Source organism: Stigmatopora nigra, chromosome 23 (genome assembly GCF_051989575.1).
Source record: "Stigmatopora nigra isolate UIUO_SnigA chromosome 23, RoL_Snig_1.1, whole genome shotgun sequence".
NCBI classification, from domain to species: Eukaryota; Metazoa; Chordata; class Actinopteri; order Syngnathiformes; family Syngnathidae; genus Stigmatopora; species Stigmatopora nigra.
In genome coordinates, this window is record NC_135530.1 from 6,677,501 (window position 1) to 6,701,086 (window position 23,586).

The window sequence follows — 23,586 nt, forward strand, 5'->3', positions numbered from 1 at the left end:
GTGTCTGTGGGTGTCTGTGGGTGTCTGTGGGTGTCTGTGGGTGTTTGTGTGTGTGTGTGTGTGTGTGGAGGGGGGGAGGGTCTTGAGAGTTTTACATGACTTAAAAAGATGCCCAGGTTTAGTAACGAGATCTGCGAGCGAGTGAGGGGGTGTGGGTGTGTGTGGGTGTGTGTGGGTGTGTGTGGGTGTGTATGTGGGTGTGTATGTGAGTGTGTGTGTGGGGGTGTGTGTGTGGGTGTCTGGGTGTTTGGGTTTGTGTGGGTGAGTGGGTGTGTGGGTATGTGTGGGTGTGTGGGTGGGTATTTGTGGGTGTTTGTGGGTGTATGTGGGTGTGTTTGGGTGTGTGTGTGTGGGGGGGGGGGGGGGGCTCTTGAGAGTTTTGCATGACTTAAAAAGATGCCCAGGTTTAGTAACGAGATCTGCGAGCGAGTCAGCCCTCAAACAAACAAGGCTGCTCAAACTCAAAGTGCTTTGCCTCAGCAGCCATCAAATTTTCATTATGTTATTGCTGATGTTCCTGTCGCGCACGAGCACACGTCCAGTGGGCGTCCGTGCCTGTGGAAAACGACCGCAATCGACATCGGAATGGCCCGAACGCACAACATGTCAAATAGCATCCGCGCTCGCGCAACGTGACAGCTAACTTCCACTACTCACGATTGCGAAATAAGATCCAAGATGGACCGTCGTTGAAGGCTCTTCCAGATTATCCCGCGTGTCCCGGTGTTCCCGAGGACGATCCGCGAGGCGAGGATATCGTCCCGTGGCGTCCCGTGGCGTCTTGCCTCGGCGTCTTGCCTCTTTCCACCGCCCGAAGCAGTCTTTAGCCGCTCCCCTTGGTTTCTTTAGCTCCGAAAACTGGCAGCCAGGCGGCTTCCCCAGTGCGCGCGTCGATCGTGGCTGTGACGTCAGTGCGCGTCCCCGCCACGCAGACACGCCCCTCTCCGCAGCTAGCATCACAGCTACTTTGACTGCATTTCTTTTACTTTCACTCCTCACAATATCGAGTCATCGTCGCCAAATCTCCAATTTAGGTAATATAACTGCACGACATTTTGAAAGTCAGTAAACAAACACAAATGTGTTCTTTTATTTTAACGAACAGGTGCTGCAAATCATGCAAATCACAAAAGGAAAACAACTATTTTGACCAAGTGGGAATAGTACTAATACTAAAAAAAGTACAAACTTTATGAGTAATTAAACAAACACAAATGTGTAATTTTTTAATATTATTAATGAACAGGTGCTGCTATTAATGAACAGGTGCTGCAAATCATGTAAAATCACAAAAGCAAACCAATGATTTTGACCAAGTGGCAGTAAAACTAATGCCAAAGTACAAGTCCAAACTTTCAATAAACAAACACAAATATGTTATTATTGTGTATGCCTAATGAACACAAACATTTTTATATGCCTCATGAACAGGCGATGCGAATAATGCATAATCACAAAAGGAAAATGGCTAGTTTGACCAAATAGTATTAGTAACAATTGCATTAAACGTCAAATGTAACCTACTTAAGAAATAGAATGCTTTTTGTATTTTTACTTCCCCAAAAATACAAAACTGCAAACGTTGACCATTTTAGCTGTGACCGGACGTTTGGTCGCCGGTCAAATGTACTTAGATATTAAACAGTACTTAGATATTAAACAGGACTTAGATATTAAACAATACTTTGATATTGAACAGTACTTACTTTCTCTCTTAGATATTAAACTCTCTCTCTTAGATATTAAACCTTCTCTCTTAGATATTAAACCTTCTCTCTTAGATATTAAACTCTCTCCCATGAATATAATTTTGAGAGCTGGCTTCAACAGTAAACTCTTTGTCACCATTTGCAACCAAAAGACCGGCGACCAAAAGATCGGCGACCAAAAGACCGGCGATCAAACGTCTGATCACCATTTTAGCAAGCTCATCTCTTTCCCAATAATCTCCACACCACACCAAAAAATCTTTGCAACTTTGACACCCACTACAAACCTAAACACTCACACATATTGTCAAGACAAACACACACACAGTGTCCCAGTTCCTTTGGCGCCAGTCAGTCAGGCAGCTGCAGTATATATAGTCTCCTGGCTAAAGTTCGCCACGCGCTGAAAGATTTGCACTTGGAGCTCCCCTTTGCACTGCATTGCCGTTGGCCTACTTTGGGGAACTCCAAAAAAAGCTGATTATGAATTGTTCTGTTTAGAAATGTCAGACAACTTTAGGTTATTTTAAGCGCCTGAGTAATTGGCCAATCACAGAATGATGAATCATTTTAGTACCGTATTTTCACGACGATAAGGCGCACATAAAAGTCTTAAATTTTCTCCAAAATAGACAGGGCGCCTTAAAATTGTTATCACAATAAAATAAAATAAATCAGTCGATAGGACAACTATGGTAAGCAGCCCCGGACTACTATTTTCCTGTAGACAAAGTACTGCGCAGTGAATTCTGGGATATGTAGTAGTTATTTTGTCAATACACCCAATGGATTGTGGCCTGGCGATCGGCATCAACAATAGCTAGCTCAAGGGTGGGCAAATTTTTGGGCCTGGGGGCCATATTGACTTTAAAAATTTGACAGATGTGCCAGGTCATCACAAGATACGATACATATAAAAAAAAGTGCATCCGTTAACAGTACATATGAAACACAAACAGAAAAAAGGACTAAAGTATTAACATACTCATCATTAAAGTAGAAATTATAAAGTACAAAGTAAAGTAAAATGGAATGTATTAAGAAATATTAAAATGTCATTTAAAAAAAAGATACAGGGGCTGTAAAACACGAAAAACAAATAAGAGTGGACAGAGCTACTGCCACTGGCTTCCGCGTGACGGCGCAATCTTGGAGAAAAAAAGAAAAAATATATATTTCGGCTGGGCGGATGTGGCCCCCGGGCCGTAGTTTTCCCAGGTTTGGTCTAAAAGAACGGTGCGTCCTTTGTGTGTGTAAAATACAGAAATAGCACTCGTTATTGACACTGCGGCTAAAAATACGATGCGCCGAATAGTCGTGAAAATACGGTAAATTCTTTTTCTCTTGCTGAGGAATGTCAGTGAATACGTATCATCAGCCAGGGGAAGTGTCCGGTACGCTGCATGCCAAAGGTACTGATGAATAAGTTGAGCACTGTGGTGATGAAAACGATGACGGTGGTGACATTGTTCAAGTAGTCCAGGCGCTTTTGAAGGCCGGAAGTCATGACATTCCGGCGCCCTGTGACACACGCACAACAAAAACAGCAAAAAGCACACCTCTGTTTTATCTGTTTATTGCAGTGGTTTGCCGCCAGGACCTTCAAGGCCTTCTCTGCTTGCCTAAGAAATATCTGAATCATATATTATATTTTAAGTAATTCTAAATTTTCTGTTAGCTTCCTTTCATTACTTTTACCCCTGGTTGTATTGCATCCAGATGTGTGTTTTCATATTGAAGCATTTAACCAATCACATTTCAGCCATTCTTTCAACATTATCTTCGATGGAAATAGAAAAGTAGGAAAGAAAGGAAGATGGATATTGTGTACAGTTAAAAAGCATTTTTGGTGACTAAATTATGGCTATTTTCCTAAATATTTCAATTGTATGAGCTTATTGATTACAGACGCTCCCCTACTTACGAACATTCAACTTACGAACAAACGGTACGTACGAACATATATGCAAATTGCGTTTATGTCGAAAATTGTTCATAGGTTTGATTTTGAATTGCAAGTTGTGCATCTTTCCGCCGCTAATACCGACGCCTAGTGCTGTGAGAGCTCAGCTCACCCAGCATCCACCTTCCTTCTTTCGGCCAGTTTCTCGTAAATCTCTCTCTCCATCTTTAAAATGTATTCATATAGTACTGTATGTATTCTCTCCATTTTATTAAATGTTTTTTTCCGTACAAACCATTGCTGGTTACTTATACAAGCCTTAAACATACAAATGCACTTATATAAACCTTCAATATACTTATATAGGCCTTAAACATAAATTATAATACAAAATATAGCACTGAATCAACTTCAATTTGAACAATTTCAACTTATGAACACCTTCAACTTATGAACAAGCGCTCGGAACCTAACTCGTTCGTAAGAAGGGGAGCGTCTGTATTTTTTGTTTCGCAGATGTAGCTGCAGTAGAGCTTTTACAGCCATGAAATAGTTTTTGCTGAAGGCGTCAGCAGGAAATAAATTGACCGCCACTGGTTTATTGATAGCATGAAAAACACATTGGTCCAAAGAAAAGACATTTGCGGCAAATTAGTATTCTTTAAATTTGTTATGAACAAAAGTGGTGGCTGAAGAAATGAGCAGGTGTTATCCTGAGTACACATATTATTATATTATGATATTACATGAAGTGGTTAAGTGTCTTTTTTTGTTGCAATTTGGTTCAGAAATGCAGCCGAGCGAGTAGCCAGCGGAAGAAGCCCGTCCTCTTGGACCCGAAGAAGCTGATGAAGAAGTTGATCGCGGCGGTGACGGCGATGACACCCGTCGCTAAGTTGTTCAGGTAGTCTAGCCGTCTCTGATTGGACGCCACGTTCAGGTCCCTGCGTGCTGCAACGCACACATTCATGCCTTACGTGTGTAATTGGGTTGCAGTCATAACTGATGATAACGGGTTAGATTTAGTAGGAGGATGGATATGCCCTCCAACTGAATCCTTGGCTTTTTTCATCAACGTTGGTTTCTTCCTCTAATTTGCCGCGGCGCCCTCTGGTGCTATCTACCGGGCCTAGCCCTTGCATTTTTAAAAAGGAGTGGTTTGCCCAGCCATTGGCAAACTATGGCCCGTGGGCCACATTAGGCACATTAGGCTTTTTAATCCGGCCCGCCGAGATGTCCAAATAATGTTTTTTTTTCCCCCAAGATGGCGCCGTCACGCGGAAGCCAGTGGCAGTACCTCTGTCCACTCTAATCTATTTATCGTGTTTTACAGCCAATTTATCTTTTTTTAAATGACATTTTCATATTTCTTAATACATTCCTTTTTAATTTACTTTGTACTTTATACTTTTTACTTTAATGATGAGTGATGAGTATGTTCATACTTTAGTTTTTTCCTGTTTGTGTTTCATACGTACTGTTAACGGATGCACTTTTTTATATGTTTTCATATGTTTTTGTTTGTATTTTATCCGTATTGGCTGGGCACCGATTTAAGGTGTCCCCCACCTGGTGCCTGTATCTAGCTTAAATAGGCTCCAGCATCCCCCCACAACCTTTGTGGACGGAAAATCAATTGATAAATGTGCATTAATGAAACATTGTAGTAAAATAAAAATCACGACAGCTCAATTAATCACATTGGACTATTTTACATTGTTCATCAGAGCCCGTTTTTGTTGTTGTTGATGTTGTTTTTTAAAAACATGCGTTAACAGTACAAAAACGCTGAAACATCCAACGCAGTAGGCAACTGCGCTGCGTCCCATAAGCGGACTTGACGATGTTGACGAGCAGGGTGAGGAAGACGATGCCCGTGGTCAGATTGTTCAGGTGGTTTAAGAGCCGCTGGTATGTGGGGAGCATGGTCAGCTCGACTCGAGCTGGACACACACACACATACAATCGGTCTATTGGTCATGGTCAAATCAATGAAAGCCTAGCATTTATAGCGATTAGTGCAGGGGGGGGGGGGCAAACTTTTTGGCTTCGGGGGCCACATTGACTTTAAAAATTTGACAGATGGGCCGGGTCTGCACAAGATACGATACATATAAAAAAGTGCATCCGTTAACAGTACATATGAAAAATAAACAGGAAAAAAGAACTTAAGTATTAACATACTCATCATTCATCATTAAAGTAAAAAGTATAAAGTACAAAGTCAAGTAAAAAGGAATGTATTAAGAAATATTAAAATGTCATTTAAAAAAAGATAGAGGGGCTGTAAAACACGAAAAACAAATAAGAGTGGACAGAGCTACTGCCACTGGCTTCCGCCTAAAGGCGCCATCTTGGGGAGAAAAAAAAAACATTATTTGGACAACGTCGGCGGGCCGTAAGTGGCCCGCGAGCCGTAGTTTGCCCATGTCTGGATTAGTAGATTAGATTTTGTTTCCAAACGTGCATCCCGGGTTAAAAGTGCATCCTGGCAAAGAGGCCGGTGCGCTCCATCCCAAAGACGGATATGAAGAGGTTGGTAACGAAGACGAGGAAGATGATGATGGTGAGGCTGTTGTTGAGGCTGTCCAAGCGCTTGTGGTTGGCCTCGTCGTTGAGGTCTCGCCGAGCTACGGCAAGATGCAAAGATCTCTAAATGCAATCGCCTTCACTTCATCTCACTTCTTCTTTGCTTACTATGCAGTGCTCGGACGTTTGGTCGCTGGTCTTTTGGTCGTCTGTCTTTTGGTCCCTTTTGGTCGCCGGTCAAATGGTGATAGAGAGTTTACTGTTGAAACCAGCTCTCAAAATTATGTTCATGAGAGAGAGTTTAATGTCTAAGTACTGTTTAATATCTACGTACTGTTTAATATCTAAGTACTGTTTAATATCTACGCACTGTTTAATATCTAAGTACTGTTTAATATCTACGCACTGTTTAATATCTAAGTACTGTTTAATATGTAAGTACTGTTGAAACCAGCTTTCCAAATTATATTAATGAGAGATGGTTTAATATCTAAGTACTGTTTAATATCTAAGTACTATTTAATATCTAAGTACTATTTAATATCTAAGTACTATTTAATATCTAAGTACTGTTTAATATCTAAGTACTGTTTAATATCTATGGACTGTTTGATATCTATGGACTGTTTAATATATAAGTACTGTTTAATATCTAAGTACTGTTTAATATCTAAGTACTGTTGAAACCAACTCTCAAAATTATATTTATGAGAGAGAGTTTAATATCTAAGTACTGTTTAATATCTAAATACATTTGACCGGTGACCAAAAGACCGGCGACAAAAAGACCGGCAACAAAAAGACCGGAGACAAAAAGACCGGCGACAAAAAGACCGGCGACAAAAAGACCGGCGACCAAAAGACCAGCGACCAAACGTCCGGTCACGTACAGTGTGCGTCGTGTGAAAAAGTGTCAGTGTTTTAGTACTATGTTAACATGTAGGAGGGGATAACTTGTCATAATAAACTTTTCCTCACCAATAATAATGATCAGGATGCCGGCCACGATCTGAAGAACCAGCGAGAAGGAGATGAGAGTCAGCACGGCGGCGTAGTATCTGAAAAGGTAAGCACTAGTTTTTCCTCAAAATCTACTTTACAAAGGGTTAGGGGCTTCTTTCATCTTTACCTGTATCCCGCCCCCTGCTCAATGACGGTCTTCATGTGTGTTATGTTGGCCAGGAAGAGAGCAACGTCCAGCATACCCTCCGCCGCCGTCTTCTTGGTGGCGTAAAGATTCATGTTCAGATTTGTCAACGGACCCACCTAAAATGACAAAAAAAGATAGTGGCAATCTACACAAAGGAATCAAGAAGTGACCTGACCTGTTGAGTGGTAAGTACAAGGTCGCTGAAGATACTTCGGAGGAGTGGGGATGTTTATATAACGACCGTTAGAGGGCAGTATAGATTCATGTTAGGTTATGAGTGCCATTTATGAATACTATACAAGAACTCAACCAGAAGAGGGCTGCATTTATCAAGGCAAAGACAGATTTTTTTATTCTTTTCCATGTTTTTTTGTTGTTGTTGCAAATATTAAGAAATATAGACCTAATGATATATTGCAATGGTCGGGAATCTATGGCTCGGGAGCCACATGTGGCTCTTTCCATGGGTGTTAATGGCTCTCCATTAACCTGTGAGGTAAAATATGGAAACTATGAAACTACTTCTACCACCTTTTCAATAATAATTTGTTATTTTATTACTCTTCTGCGTGTATGACATCCTTGATAGTGATTTGTTAGCCACAGGATGATATTTTTGTCAAAATAATTCAGACTTTTTTGGACTTTAAAAGCGGTGAAATGACAAAAAAATTACACAGTTTTCATGTATTTTTACCATTCAAATCTGAGAATGGCTCCCAAGAAATAACATTAGAAAATATAAATTGTTTATGGCTCTTTGTCAAAAAGGTTCCTGACCCCCTGATATATTGAATGTCTAACTGAGTCATGATTACTCATTTAGAAAAAATATGTTTACCGTATTTTCACGACTATAAGGCTCACCGCATTATAAGGCGCACCCTCAATGAATGACATTTTTTTCCATATAAAAGGCGCACTGTATTATAAGGCGCACTGTCTATCTTGGAGAAAATGTAAGACTTTTAAGTGCGCCTTATAGTCGTGAAAATACGGTAATTGCTATTGACTTCCAAGTATGAAGCACTCACTACACAGTCACCTCTAGAGCCAGCCATTGTTGATGTTTTGGATTTTTTTGTAGAAAATCTTCTAGTGAGGGAGGAGCTATATGAAGGAAGATGTTGTAAACTAAGATGGCATCTGCATATTTAACAGTATTGTTTCAGTTCAGGCATTTGGGTTTTTTTAATATCCGACAGTGGTGGTTTTTCATTTTTGGTTTTCTGTTTTTTTCCATACTTAAGGCACACTGGATTATAAGGCGCACTGTCTATTTTGGAGGAAATTTAAGACTTTTAAGTGCCCCTTATAGTCGTGAAAATACGGTACTTTGGTAAATATACAGTAAATGTAGTCATCGTCATCACGAGTGAGTTTAAAAAAAAAATAACCTAAGAACTGTATTTCCAATGAAACCAATTTTGAATGTGCATATTTTATATGTAAGTCAGGAAAAAAAGAGACAAGGAACAGAATGTGCCATGACTTTCAAGGAAAGCATGACATATTATGTATTACATAACCACACATAACAATGACCCACGGAGGCCTTTTTCATTCTTGATAGTTCCTGTCATCATGCGTGCAAATAGAAATGCCATGGAGACGACTTATGGAGTAAATGGCATGTAAAGTTAAAACCCACTCTAGACATATTTGACTTCTTCACGAGTTGACTGTCCTCAAAATGGGCATCTTTTTTTTTTGACTATGATTTAGTGCTGAGTTGCATCTGCACCCCCATACCTGTCAACTTGTACGTTTTATACGTATTGTATACGTTTTTTACCATTTCAAATCATGTACGCCATACACCGACTTTTGGATGGGGACATTTTTTTTTTTAAATCGCCAATATTTATGAAAACCGATTTCAACAAGACCGTTTTGGCTAAAATCCAGATAGTCTCGTAGGCTGGTAGCCAACGACGCTACTGTCATCGATGGTTACTATTGTCACGGTATACCAGAAAAAATTACGCTCAATCGTATGTATTTTTTTAGCGGTGCGTACGGCAATATCGATAAAGGATGACATGCACATACGTAGATATACATAGAGTAAATATCGTGGAAGCAAGCATGGACGAGTTACCGCTAGTAAACATGCGTCGTACGGTGTTTGGACGGTTTTTGGGGGGTTTGTACGGGGAATCATAATCATTTATAAGGGCCGTTATCGGCAGAGGTTGACAGGTATGCACACCGCGACAATTAATGAACCAAAACATAATAAACAATGGCGCCGACAAGTGCACGTGACCAATGATCCCTCTAAGCTGCGCGCAAGCGCAATTGCGCACTATTCTTGTCTTCTCTGCGCAGCAGCAATCATATCGCGCGCAGTAAATAAAATCCAAACTTATTTTTGTTATTTTTTTACACCTTTTCCTTATAATGGCACCGTTTACGCGGCAGCCAGTTGCAGTAGCTCTGTCCACTATTGCATTTTTCATGTTTTATAGAATGTTTTACATGAAAAATTAGAGGGAACATTGACATGCACTTGCTTATGGCAGGTGTGATACTGGTGTGCCCATAGCGAGCAATGAAGATGTCGTTCACACTGGTACTCAGTGCACTCAGGGAGGTTGTCTAACTGCCCAGACCAACGGAAAATTAGAGCAAATATTGCACTTGACTATTTACAGCTATTACATATGCCATGCGCAAAACATTGCAAAACAACTGTTTTAATGGAGGAAAAGTGTCAAAGTTTTCAGTAAGCAGTGATGATTTCTAATTCACTATTATGCTTACTTCCCTTTTTTAGCCAAATTCCGCTGACACATTTCCTCCTAGACGGGGCGGATCCGTAGTATTTTCTAGGAAATCTGTTGTCTTTGGCCTGTCCCTCCAAGTCAAACGCAGAAGCCTTATTTTCATTCCCCTTACGAGCCCAGAAAAGCAGGAAAAATAGCCAAAAAGGAATCCAGCAATTCCTAGAATTACGAGTCCCGTCTGACCAACACATGTAGTTTGCCTACTACTAAACCCTTTTTGCCTTGGTCAGCTATGGGCAAACTACGGCCCGCGGGCCACATACGGCCTGCTAGGTGTTTTAATCCGGCCCGCCCACGATGTCCAAATAATGTTTATTTTTAATTTTTATTTTTTTCCCCCCAAGATGGCAGAGTCACGCGGAAGCCAGTGGCAGTAGCTCTGTCCATTCTTATTAGTTTTTGGTGTTTTAGAGCCCCTCTATCTTTTTTTAAATGACATTTTAATATTACTTAATACATTCCTTTATACTTGACTTTGTACTTTATACTTTTTACTTTAAGGATGAGTGATGAGTATGTTAATACTTTAGTCCTTTTTTCTGTTTATGTTTCTTATGTACTGTTAACGGGTGCACTTTTTTATATGTATCGTATATTGTGCTTACCTGGCCCATCTGTCAAATTTTTAAAGTCAATATGGCCCCCGGGCTCAAAAGTTTGCCCACCCCTGCCATAGGGACTCGATAGAAAAATGAGAAAACGCTGCTGAAAAGCAAAGAAGTTCGTATAGAACGCATACGTAGTTGCTGGCCGGGTTCATCATGTGGTCTCTCAAGAGTCTCGCCGTCTCACTCCATTCATATGGGCCTGGGTCGATCCCCCAACACAAAAGCCACGCAACGAAAACTCAGGAATGTCCAGCGACGGCTACAAAAAGGCTACACTGACATGTGCGTTTACTTAGTATTCAAAGTAAAATCTCCCAACCCAACTCGGCTACATCCTGATGTCATCATATGGTTTCCTGGATTTATTATTTTACCCTTAAGTTTGGCCTACCGGGTACTGAGGGTTCCACAGAGCATTATTTTTACAACCGTGCCAGGTGCTAGCCAGGGTCAACACCCTGACTTTCACACTTTTGCACAAAATGTTCTTTAGAAAGTCAAGATATTCTGTATTGGCGGTGAATACCTGTCGTCACCTTCAAATGTAACATTTACGTCGATTATCTTTGTCCTTGTCCAAGTGGATATCCTAAAACAGGGGTGGGCAAACATTTCGGCCCGGGGGCCACATTTACCTAAAAAATGTGTTACACATGAAATACAGAACAAAGGGACTAAAGTATTAACATACTCATCACTCATTATTAAAGTAAAAAGTATTAAGTACAAAGTACAATAAAAAAGTATAAAGTACAAAGTACAAAGTAAAGTAAAAAGTATAAAGTAAAGTAAAATGTAAAAAGAATAAAGTACAAAGTCAAGTAAAAAGTATAAAGTACAAAGTAAAGCAAAAAGTATGAAGTACAAAGTAAAGTATAAAGTACAAAGTAAAGTACAAAGTACAAAGTAAAGTATAAAGTACAAAGTAAAGTATAAAGTACAAAGTAAAGTATAAAGTACAAAGTAAAGTATAAAGTACAAAGTAAATTAAAAAGTACAAAGTAAATTAAAAAGTACAAAGTAAAGTAAAAAGTATAAAGTACAGGGTAAATTAAACAGTCTAAAGTACAAAGTAAAGTAAAAAGTATAAAGTACTAAGCAAAGTAAAAAGTATGAAGTACAAAGTAAAGTAAAAAGTATAATGTACTAAGTAAAGTAAAAAGTATAACTTACAAAGTAAAGTAAAACGTATAAACTACAAAATAAAATAAAAAGTACAAAGTACAAAGTCAAGTAAAAAGAATGAATTAAGAAATATTAAAACGTCCGGCGGGCCGGATTAAAAAGCTTAACAGGCCCAGTATGTGGCCCGCGGCCCGTAGTTTTCCCATGCCTGTCCTAAATGAACATTTCTCTCAGCAAGATCATCCACCTATAAATATTCATCGTCGGCTGTCCGTCATTTGATCTCCCGTTTAGTGTTTGCAGATGTTTTGTCACTCAAGCAGCTGAGAAGGCACCGTGTGGAAAAGGTCTTAACCAGCGAGCCCACCGCGTGTGTTTACGCACGGAATTCTTCCTAGAAATCTGGAGTCCTCGTAAAACCCGCACATCCCTAAAAAGCAGCCCTGTAAACACTAGTTTGAATAACAAGCTCCTTCATTGCCAATTCTGACTGCGCAGGCGTGTAAAAACAACACGACTTGCGCAAGGACGCTGGAGGCGATATGTGCCAGCTTTTACACTTTAAATTGCAACACACGTTTCTAAATAAGACCACATTGGAAGCCCCCCTTCCCGCACTGGAAATGATCCTCCCCTGCAATCCTATTGGTCACTTTCATATCCAATAGTCAGGGCTCTCCAGCAAGGAGTGGAGTACCACTTTCTCAAGTAACTCTTGATTGTTTATCCTTTTGTTTACACGCTTCGGTATGATTTTGGCAGCGGACTGCTTTCAAGTCCGCGCTTGACACGAGACCCCCTTGCTCCGTGCCTCAAGGGTCAAAGGTCATCCTGCTGTTTAATTAATGCTTGGAGGACGAGACTTTACTTGTCATTCTAGGAATGCGCTTGCTGGGTTGAACACACTTAGGAGGAGCTGTTTACTGTTATATCGTGGCCGGTCTTTTGGTTGCCAGTCTTTTGGTCGCCAGTCTTTTGGTCGCCGGTCTTTTGGTCGCCGGTCAAATGGTGATAGTGAGTTTACTGTTGAAACCAGCTCTCAAAATTATATTCATGAGAGAGAGTTTAATATCTAAGAGAGAAGTTTAATATCTAAGAGAGAAGTTTAATATCTAAGAGAGAAGTTTAATACCTAAGTACTGTTTAATATCTAATAGAGAAGTTTAATATCTAAGTACTGTTTAATATCTAAGTACTGTTTAATATCTAATAGAGAAGTTTAATATCTAAGAGAGAAGTTTAATACCTAAGTACTGTTTAATATCTAATAGAGAAGTTTAATATCTAAGTACTGTTTAATATCTAAGTACTGTTTAATATCTAATAGAGAAGTTTAATATCTAAGTACTGTTTAATATCTAATAGAGAAGTTCAATATCTAAGTACTGTTTAATATCTAAGAGAGAAGTTTAATATCTAAGTACTGTTTAATATCTAAGAGAGAAGTTTAATATCTAAGTACTGTTTAATATCTTAGTACTGTTTAATATCTAAGTACTGTTTAATATCTAAGAGAGAAGTTTAATATCTAAGTACTGTTTAATATCTTAGTACTGTTTAATATCTAAGTACTGTTTAATATCTTAGTACTGTTTAATATCTAAGTACTGTTTAATATATAAGATAGAAGTTAAATATCTAAGTACTGTTTAATATCTAAGTACTGTTTAATATCTTAGTACTGTTTAATATCTAAGTACTGTTTAATATCTAAGTACTGTTGAAACCAGCTCTCAAAATTATATTCATGAGAGTTTAATATCTAAATATCCACTTTTTTCAACATTACTTAGATATTAAACAGTACTTAGATATTAAACAGTAATTAGATATTAAACAGTACTTAAATATTAAACAGTACTTAGATGTTAAACAGTAATTAGATATTAAACAGTACTTATATATCAAACATTACTTAGATATTAAACTCTCTCTTAGATATTAAACTCTCTCTCATAAATATAATTTTGAGAACTGGTTTCAACAGCAAAAGACCGGCGACCAAAAGTCTGAGCACTTGTTATATTGGCGTCGGGGCAAATGTCGCTAACCTTTTTGAAACGGATACCTTTTAGATGGAGTGTGAATGCGACATATTTGAATTCAATTCCTAAAAGCGGCTCAAGAATGTAAAGATAATTACATTCGGGGCTACTGAAACTTTTGTCAAAGTGTGGCCTTCTGATACAACACTTGACCTGCCGTACAAAGCGTGCTGACCGCAATTGTTGCACATGTTTGGAAGGAACCCATAATTGCTTCCCGTACTATGTTCTTTTTTTAGGTTTACATGCGTGGAATTCCATTTAGATCCACTTTGACGATGTGTGGGTATTTCATGTGGGTATCCTCACTACTATTACTGCCCAGTACTCCCATCAGCTGGAAACATATTTTGGATATTTTTTTTATTTAGAAAAAGTCATGAATCGCTGCTTTTTAAGCACCAGGAATGGCAGTGGATTTTGTTGTATGTGTCATGACAGCCAATTCCTGCTTTTCCTCCACTGTCAGAACATCGAGTGCCTTGCGTAACTTAGTGACGTCAACTCCTGGCTGCGATTGTAGCCTGCCCGTCTACATGTGCGCCACATATGTGTATGCAGGTGTGGGCCAAGTGGGCGTGGCCAAAATGCATCCATCCATGCCCATTTGTCCAACACAGTACATCCTGTCATGGCAACAAAGGGAATGCATACAAGAAAAATGTGTGGCTTTGAAGAGAAGTGATGAGTTGTATGTACAATATGACAAACATGCACGCCATCTATTGGTTAGAAGATGCTTTAAAGGGCGTTTGATTGACACCAGGCTCAAACGATGCGAATGACATATAATAAGTGGTATTTTAGTCGAAAAGACGATAGATGGTAAATAATAGGGGGTCGGAAAAATGGACCCTTGTGGAACTCCGTAGCGTACTTATTTATTCCGGTAATTGTCAATTTCATATTTTATCTTGCACTTTATGAACATGCTTGTACATATATTTTTTGTAGCTGTTCACATTCCCTTCATTGTAGTTTTACACTTTGAGGCTTCACTTTAATAGATTCACTTTCCATTTATTATTGCAATCCTACACATCCGTTTTCCATTTAATTAACTCAGTGGCGGTCCGTGAATTTCTTAGCGATGCCTTCAGCCTGCAGAACTGATTGTGAAGGCCTTGTGGCAGTTTTCTGACCCTGGCAACAAATAATGGCTGAAATATGAATGGTTAAATCAGGGGTCAGGAACCTTTTTGACAAAAAGAGCCACAAACAATTCATATTTTCCAATGTTATTTCTTGTGAGCCATACTAAGAATTTAAAAGTCAAAATACATCCATGTAAACGAGTGCCTTTTCAATTTTTTTGTAATTTCACCACTTTTAAAGTGGAAAAAAATGAATATTTTTTAAAAACATTCTTATGCTGTTGCCAATCAATGAGAGGATACGTTCCAGACAAGTCTACTGCAAAAAAAAAACTTATATTAAAGCAGTTCTAGATGTATTTTTTCACTTCTGTCACCGGCAATAATAATAAATGATAAAATAACACATTATGATTGAAGAGGTAGTAGAAGTAGTGTCACACTTTCCATATTTTAGCTCACAGGTTAGCAAAGAGCCAAATGCACCCATCCAAAGAGCCACATGTGGCTCTCAAGCCATAGGTTCTGGGTTAAATGCTTCAATATGAAATGCACACCTAGAAGCAGTGCAACCAGGGGGGGAAAGCAATGAAAATAAGCTAACAGACAATTAGGAATAATTTAATAAGTATTGATGTACAAAATATCATATTTTTATTGCATCCACGGGTGTACACCACAGCAATCTACGCAGTTTGCTTATCAGAGGAGCTACACGTGTTCTCTCCACAATGGCATGTTTAACAGAAAGGCCCATGTCCCCTGCGGCATGATTTGCAGCGCTGTAAAAATATACTTGTCATTGTTGAGTGTTTGCTGGAAGTTTTTACTACGGCCGAGGCATGTTTGAAGAGTAGACGCCCGGATTTTGAGCACGCCTTTTGTCATTGCAATAGCTGGAATTCCTCTTCGGGCTGCTCATAAACTTGGAAAATTCAACAGGCAATGAACTTGGTGCAACTTGGCAAATGAAGTTTTGATAGAAAAGGTGGCTCAGTTGTAGTGAAGTAAGAATTGCGTAAGGAGAATGCTTGTGAAAGCCACACTTTGAACTTAAGAGGCTTAAGTATCATGCTTTGGTCATCATAAAAAAAAGAGGTCAGGGTTTTTGTTTTTTAGGTAGCTGATACGGAAATAGTTCTTCTTGTGGTAATAGTGTCAATCACTATGATTTCATTGTATTGTTCAATTGTTCAGTCATTTGTGGATTATAAATCAATTTTTTTTCATAATTTGGTTTACCATGCGACATGTTTTTGTCTAAAAGAAAATCCCACAATGTTGTTTTTAGGCTAGAGAAGATGTGGGCAAACTACGGCCCGCGGGCCACATATGGGCCCATTAGGTTTTTTAATCCGGCCCGCCCACGTTTTCCAAGTTTTTTTCCCCCAAAATGGCGCTGTCCCGTGGAAGCCAGTGGCTGTAGCTCTGTTCACTTTTATTTGTTTTTCGTGTTTTACAGCCCCTCTATCATTTTTAAATGACATTTTAATATTTCTTAATACATTCCTTTTGACTTAACTTTGTACTTAATACCTTTTACTTTAATGATGAGTGATGATTATGTTAATACTTTAGGTTTTTTTTCTGTTTATGTTTCATATGTACTGTTAACGGATGCAGTTTTTTATATGTATCATATCTTGTGCTGACTTGGCCCATCTGTCAATTTTTTTAAGTCAATATGGACCCGGGGCCCAAAAGTTTGCCCACCCCTGCGCTAACGAATGGTGATGGCAGCCCCGATATTAGGGAGATCAAATGACGGACAGCCGACGATGAATATTTATAGGTGGAAGATCTTGTTGAAAACATTTTTCATTTAGGACAGACATGGGCAAACTACGGTCCGCGGGCCACATACGGCCCGTTAGGCTTTTTAATCCGGCCCGCCCACGTTGCCCAAATATTTTTCTCCAAGATGGCGCCCTCACGCGGAAACCAGTGGCAGTAGCTCTGTTCACTCTCATTTGTTTTTTTTTGTCTTAAAGCCCTTCTATCTTTTCTTAAATTACATTTGCGAATGGCACGCACTTTTTCTCATGTGCGTGCTAAAATCGACACGAGAGAGAAAATGACGCATAAGCCGTAAGCACTGATTCCTTTCCAAGAAACCTGTTCAAAATACCACTCCTTCACCTTTAGGGCATAAAGGTCGATCTAGTGTTATGCTAATTAGGAGGCATGTAGGTACATATATATTTAGTAATGGAGGAATTTAGTTTGCCTCCTTGTTATAGTCATTATCTTATGTTTTGTTTGCTTTGGATACATCCTTTATCATGGGATCAAAATGTTCCTGCAATTAGATAGGATTCTTGTTTTTAGAGTAGCACATGCACTTAAATTGGGGGAAAAGTACAGTTAGTTGCCACCTTCGAAAATTACTGCCATAGTGTTCAGACTATAAGTTGCACTAGCCAAAGAATGTACAGAAAAAATGTCAAAATTACACTGGAATATAAGTTATACAACGGTATACATTTGAGTAATAGTAAGATTGGAACCAACAGAAAAAATAAGCACCTGTTAATGTATTATATGAAGTTTCTGGATGACTCTAGCCCAGGGGTGGGCAGGCCAGGTCAGCGCAAGATATGATACATATAAAAAAGTGCCTCCGTTAACAGTACATATGAAACCTAAACAGAAAATAAGGACTAAAGTATTAACATACTTATCACTCATCATTAAAGTAAAAAGTATAAAGTACAAAGTAAAGTAAAAAGGAATGTATAAAGAAATATTTGCCATTTTAAAAAAGATAGAGCAGCTGGAAAACACGAAAAACAAATAAGAGTGGACATAGCTACTGCCACTGGCTTCCACGCGACGGCGCCATTTTGGGGGAAAAATAAATAAAAAAGTAAAAAAACATTATTTGGACAACGTCGGCGGGCCGGATTAAAAAGCCTGACCCTATGTGGCCAGTGGGCCGTAGTTTGCCCATGTCTGTTCTATATATTTCTATTTAATCTAGTTAAACAAAGAAAATTGCAATCAAGAGGGCTCAATTCATCACACAGTACAACTTTTTATTTAATAAAAACAAATATTGAAACATTTTTTTTCAACCTAATTTGTGCCACACAACTGATTTACCCCCAAATATTTTTTTGCTAATACCCTTCTCGTTGAGTCTTTAATCCCATCAAAATGTATAATGAGCCCCGGCCCTTTAAGGTCATCGTTAGACTCCATTGATGTGATCGGCGATCACAGGGTTGAAATGTCCCTAAACGCAATTAGATCATCCTTGTGCGCACGTTGAATCAATCGCAAAAGCACACGATGTAGTCCAGACTTGTCAGCACCACTTAGGAGCCCGCTGGCTTTTGGCTGCAATAAATGTGGCGGTGTGCTCGCTTTTCAAGCCGTTTCCACTCAAATTCCGGGAATGACGTGCAGTTTGGCCAAATACTGTACATACATTGCGCTAAATACATCACCTCTTGATGTTAGTCCGTATAAGTCTGTGTGCTTTGTTTGTTTTAGCCGGAGTAGACAAGGCTTGTTTTGAACCACTGACGCTAGCTGAGCCGTCCCTGGGGGGGCTTCTAAATACGTTACGTGTATATGTTTGCAGAGGGGGCTCATGGGAATTAATAACTTGGAAAATGTCTTTTGGAACTGCTCTTGGGTGTGTTCACAGTTCCAAATCTATATGTGATTAAGTTGAAAGACGGCATAGCTTTACGTTCACCTATATCAAGGGTTGTCGATTGTGCGGCCTGAGGGCTAGAAGTGGGCCGGTGGGGGGTCCGATCTGGCCCGTAGGGTTGTTCTTTGCAACCTGTATTAGCGATCAATCCGCCATTCACACTGTCTGTTCTGAGCAGCCTCTCGCGTATGCTCGTATATCAAAATGTGTCTCGTATGTCAAGATAAATATTTGCCCGAATTTTTACTCGTATCTCAAGATAAACATTTGACTGAAATTTGACTCGTATCTCAAGATAAATATTTGCCCAAAATGTTACTCGTATCCCAAGATAAATCTTTGCCCGAAATGTTACTTGTATCTCAAGATAAATATTTGTCCGAAATTTTACTCGTATCTCAAGATTAATATTTGCCCGAAATGTTACTCGTATCTCAAGATAAATATTTGCCCGAAATGTTACTTGTATCTCAAGATAAATATTTGTCCGAAATTTTACTCGTATCTCAAGATTAATATTTGCCCGAAATTTGACTTGTATCTCAAGATAAATATTTGCCCGAAACTTGACTCGTATCTCAAGATAGATATTTGCCCAAAATTTGACTCGTATCTCAAGATAAACATTTGCCCGGAATTGTACTCGTATCTCAAGACAAATATATGCCCGAAATTATACTCGTATCTCAAAATAAATATTTGCCCAAAATTTGACTTGTATCTCAAGATAAATATTTGCCCAAAAATTGACTTATATCTCAAATTGCTCATATATCGGGGCACTCGTATGTCAAGACACCACTGTATATGCTTATATTGATACTAGGGAAACAAACTTTGAACACCACTATTGTATCTTTGTCCATCGAACACATAGAAAGTGATTTAATACATACAAGGCCGTTGCCATAACGACAGTTATTTTGCATTTTGCAAGTAACAGGCCCCCATAAAAGCCTGCTATTATTACATGAGAACCGAACCCTGAACCATGTGAGAAGTTTACCATACTCAGGGGACTTTTATCTAGCTACTGGACACAACTCCACTTTCTGGTTCCTCACACGTCCGCTCAGAATGTGACGGTTGTGACACACACACACACACACACACACACACACTCACACGATGCGAAATGATGGGAGCCATGCTCGCCTAAGTTCTAAGCCTGACTAATTCTATGTCGCTGCATAACGCCCCGGTGTTGCGGCGCTATTCGTGGAAAGTGAGTGAGAGGTGCAAAGTCCTTGCACCCTGGAAATAGATTCATCACACACATGCGCCGTCATGAAAAGAGCAAACAAATTAGAAGGATTCCTTCAATTTGCCGTGACCAAATCATTTTGGAAATGATATGTGTCGTGACCGGACGTTTGGTCGCCGGTCTTTTGGTCCCTTTTGGGTACTGTTGGAACCAGCTCTCAAAATTATATTCATGAGAGAGAGTTTAATATCTAAGTACTGTTTAATATCTAAGGACTGTTGAAAGTAGCTCTCAAAATTATATTGATGAGAGAGAGTTGAATATCTAAGAGAGAGAATTTAATATCTAAGTAATGTTTAATATCTAAGTACTGTCTAATATCTAAGTAATGTTTAATAACTAAGTACTGTTTAATATCTAAGTACTGCATAATATCTAAGTACTGTTTAATATCTAAGTACTGTTTAATATATAAGTACTGTTTAATATCTAAGTACTGGTTAATATCTAAGTACTGTTTAATATCTATGTACTGTTTAATATCTAAGTACTGTTTAATATCTAAGTACTATTGGAACCAGCTCTCAAAATTATATTCATAAGAAAGAGTTTAATATCTAAATATCAACAGTTTTTGTGTGTCATCCTAATATTTCCTCAGTACTTTGTGATACATACTTTACCTTTTTAGGTATACTACCATGTATGCCACATGGCACAAAGTAGTAATAATGAGAGTGAGATGAATGAACAGCACTAGCATTCAAAGCAACTACCGTATTTTACGGACTATAAGTGGCACTTTTTAAAAATTTTCTCTCTGACTACCGACAGCCTCTCATTTTTTATTTTTAGGCTAAAGTTATGTAAGAAACTGTCATGGCAACATACATTTCTCTTCATTGTGTATTCTTCGGCTGGTGCGACTTATACTCAGGTGCTCCTAGTTTGAAAAACACGATAAATGGAAGGTGAGGTGATGGATCTTCTCAATTCACAACTGACCCACTCACACATACACATACACTTCCACATTGAGCTGTTGAGCAACAGCACTTTGTTCGCTATGTGGCTAAATATACCAGTAACTGATAGGTCTGTTGCATGATGGGAGCAATGTTGATATGGACCTTGATTGACATGAGGGAGAAGGTGTGTCCAAAAATTCAATATTGCGTTGAAATACTACATAACAGACGTTCACACTTCAAACTACTTAAGCTAATTACCCGATCCGATACTCCGATATGGCTACTTTTGGTCTCAAGATCGCATCCATTCCAGAGTTTTCGGTACCGTGCTATGTGCCATGTGGGACTATTATTTCTTTTTTAAACTAATGTTAGTAAAAGAAATGTGTAATATTTCTGAAAATATAATTTTTGAGGAGGTACCAACAGACCTTATTTTAATTGAAAAAAAAATGGGTTTTTCATTTACTGGTTACATTATTTTTTATATTATTTTTTAGACCAGTTTAAAAATCCGATTGGTATCGGCATAACATTTCTTCGCCAACGCTTGCTTTAATATGATAGATAGGATTTGCTATTTGCTGGTTGCATTGTTATTTTTGCATTATTTTGGACTAGTCGGGACTTAATGAATATCTAAGTACTGTTTAATATCTAAGTACTGTTGAAAACAGTATATATTTAGATATTAAATTCTCTCTCTCTCGTGAATATAATTTTGAGAGCTGGTTTCAACAGTACTTAGATATTAAACAATACTTAGATATTAAACAGTAAAACAGTACTTAGATATTAAACAATACTTAGATATTAAACAGTAAAACAGTACTTAGATATTAAACAGTAAAACAGTACTTAGATATTAAACAGTAAAACAGTACTTAGATATTAAACAGTAAAACAGTACTTAGATATTAAACAGTAAAACAGTACTTAGATATTAAACAGTAAAACAGTACTTAGATATTAAACAGTAAAACAGTACTTAAATATTAAACAATAAAACAGTACTGAGATATTAAACAGTACTTAGGTTTTAAACAGTACTTGGGTATTAAACAGTACTTAGATATTAAACAGTACTTAGGTATTAAACAGTACTTAGGTATTAAACAGTACTTAGATATTAAACAGTACTTAAATATTAAACAGTACTTAGATATTAAACAGTTCTTAGATATTAAACAGTACTTAGATATTAAACAGTACTTAGGTATTAAACAGTACTTCGGTATTAAACAGTACTTAGATATTAAACAGTACTTAAATCTTAAACAGTACTTAGATATTGAACAGTACTTAAATATTAAAGAGTACTTAGATATTAAACAGTACTTAGATCTTAAACAGTACTTAGATATTAAACAGTACTTAAATATTAAACAGTACTTAGATATTAAACAGTACTTAGATATTAAACTCTCCATCATGAATATGAATATTTTGAGAGCTGGTTTCAACAGTTTACTCTCTGTCACCACTTGACCGGCGACCAAATGTCCGGTCACGTAAAAATTGGACTGCTAAATTGATTTTAAAAATTGAATGATAGTCCAATAAAAAATCAACATGGAGACTTTTATTGACATTGTGTTTTAGCCAACTAACTAAGTCTGTAAGGTCAAGTTACGTGACTCAAGTCACCTAATTTAGCTTCATAATGTCTCTTATCTAGCTAACTCATCAAAACATGTAAAGATAGATCAAATGTAAAATAATGCAAAACGATCCGAGATTTGCAAGGCAGCGCCTGACAAAAGACAAACGCTGAGCCACCCGTGACTCTCTTTGACCCGTCGCCATGTCAGCACGTGACACCTGGGCCCTAATTGATATTTGATGGATGTCGCCAGCGCGGCTTTGGTCTCAAAATAAGTCGCGCCAGCCCTCCTGCGAGCCGCTCTCACGTAGGCCGGACATATCGCGGCTGGACGGTAAAACCCCGGTGCACTGACCTGTAGGGGACCACCAACGGGCATGGTGGACCTCTGTGACGTGAGGTCCATGTCTCGGCCTTGGTCGACGCGCTCTGCCTTCCCGAGTCCCTGCATAACGAGGTCTGTGACGGGCAAGTACTCCGATATGACGACGTCGGGGGTCCTTGTGAGAGGAACTGAGCTGAGTTGAAGAGAACAGTGATGGGCAAACAAACAGTGTATTCACCTCATCTCGTTCCCCCTCAGCCCCCTTCTTTCTCTCTTCTCTTTACACGCTTGTTTCAAGAGTCTTGATTCTAGCTTTATTATGTCATTTTCATGAAATACAAGATGCAAACTCGTAAGATTCCGGGCAATATTTTTATATTTATTTTTTTTAGCCCGGCCTGCGACTGAGTGGTTAGCGCGTCGGCCTCACGGTGGGGGACCTGGGTTCAAATCCAGGTTGGTCCATCTGTGTGGAGTTTGCATGTTTTGCGTGGGGTTTCTCCCACATTCTAAAGATATGCATGGTAGGCTGATTGGACGCTCTAAATTGGCCCTAAGTATGAGTGTGAGCGTGAATGGTTGTTTGTCTCCTTTTGCCCTGTGATTGGCTGGCCACCAATTCAGGGTGTCCCCTGCCTCTGGCCCAAAGTCAACTGCTATAGACTCCAGCACCCCCCATGACCCCAATAAGGGTAAATCGGTTCAGAAAATGAGATGAGATGAGATTGGATTGGATTGGATGACTTTATTCATGAGATGAGATGAGATGAGAGGTGAGATGAGATGAGAGGTGAGATGAGATAAGAGGTGAGATTGGATGACTTTATTCACGATGAGATGATGAGATGATGAGATGATGAGATGATGAGA

The 23,586-nt window shown here is 38.8% G+C and overlaps 2 protein-coding genes and 1 long non-coding RNA gene across 9 annotated transcripts in view; 1 reads left to right on the plus strand and 2 right to left on the minus strand.

Annotated features, from left to right (window-relative positions):
* Positions 1-906, minus strand: part of LOC144181101 (ELKS/Rab6-interacting/CAST family member 1-like) — a 79,544-nt gene extending 78,638 nt beyond the window's left edge. For all 7 annotated transcript variants that reach the window (XR_013324612.1, XR_013324611.1, XR_013324610.1 and 4 more), the window contains exon 1: positions 658-906. The gene's annotated coding sequence lies outside the window, so the exon portion shown is untranslated. The remainder of the gene's footprint in view (positions 1-657) is intronic.
* Positions 875-7,208, plus strand: LOC144181103 (uncharacterized). Its single transcript, XR_013324613.1, has 3 exons — positions 875-1,034; positions 4,401-4,516; positions 7,136-7,208. It is a non-coding gene; the product is annotated as an uncharacterized LOC144181103 (long non-coding RNA).
* Positions 4,416-22,944, minus strand: LOC144181102 (ninjurin-2-like). The gene is made up of 4 exons (XM_077709399.1): positions 22,747-22,944; positions 7,271-7,407; positions 7,120-7,199; positions 4,416-5,555 (listed from the first exon to the last, which is right to left on the minus strand). Exons 1-4 carry the CDS (start codon positions 22,840-22,842, stop codon positions 5,371-5,373), a joined length of 498 nt encoding a protein of 165 aa, XP_077565525.1. The 5' UTR covers positions 22,843-22,944; the 3' UTR covers positions 4,416-5,370.
* Between the last annotated feature and the right edge of the window lie 642 nt (positions 22,945-23,586).

Excerpts from the sequence above, each read along its gene's own strand:
- LOC144181102 (XM_077709399.1), bottom strand. The coding sequence starts at position 22,842 with ATGCAGGGACTCGGGAAGGCAGAGCGCGTCGACCAAGGCCGAGACATG. Across the intron at positions 7,408-22,746 it reads CCGTTGGTGGTCCCCTACAG|GTGGGTCCGTTGACAAATCT; the intron begins GTCAGTGCACCG and ends TTGTCATTTTAG. Across the intron at positions 5,556-7,119 it reads CATCCTGATCATTATTATTG|CTCGAGTCGAGCTGACCATG; the intron begins GTGAGGAAAAGT and ends GTGTGTGTCCAG.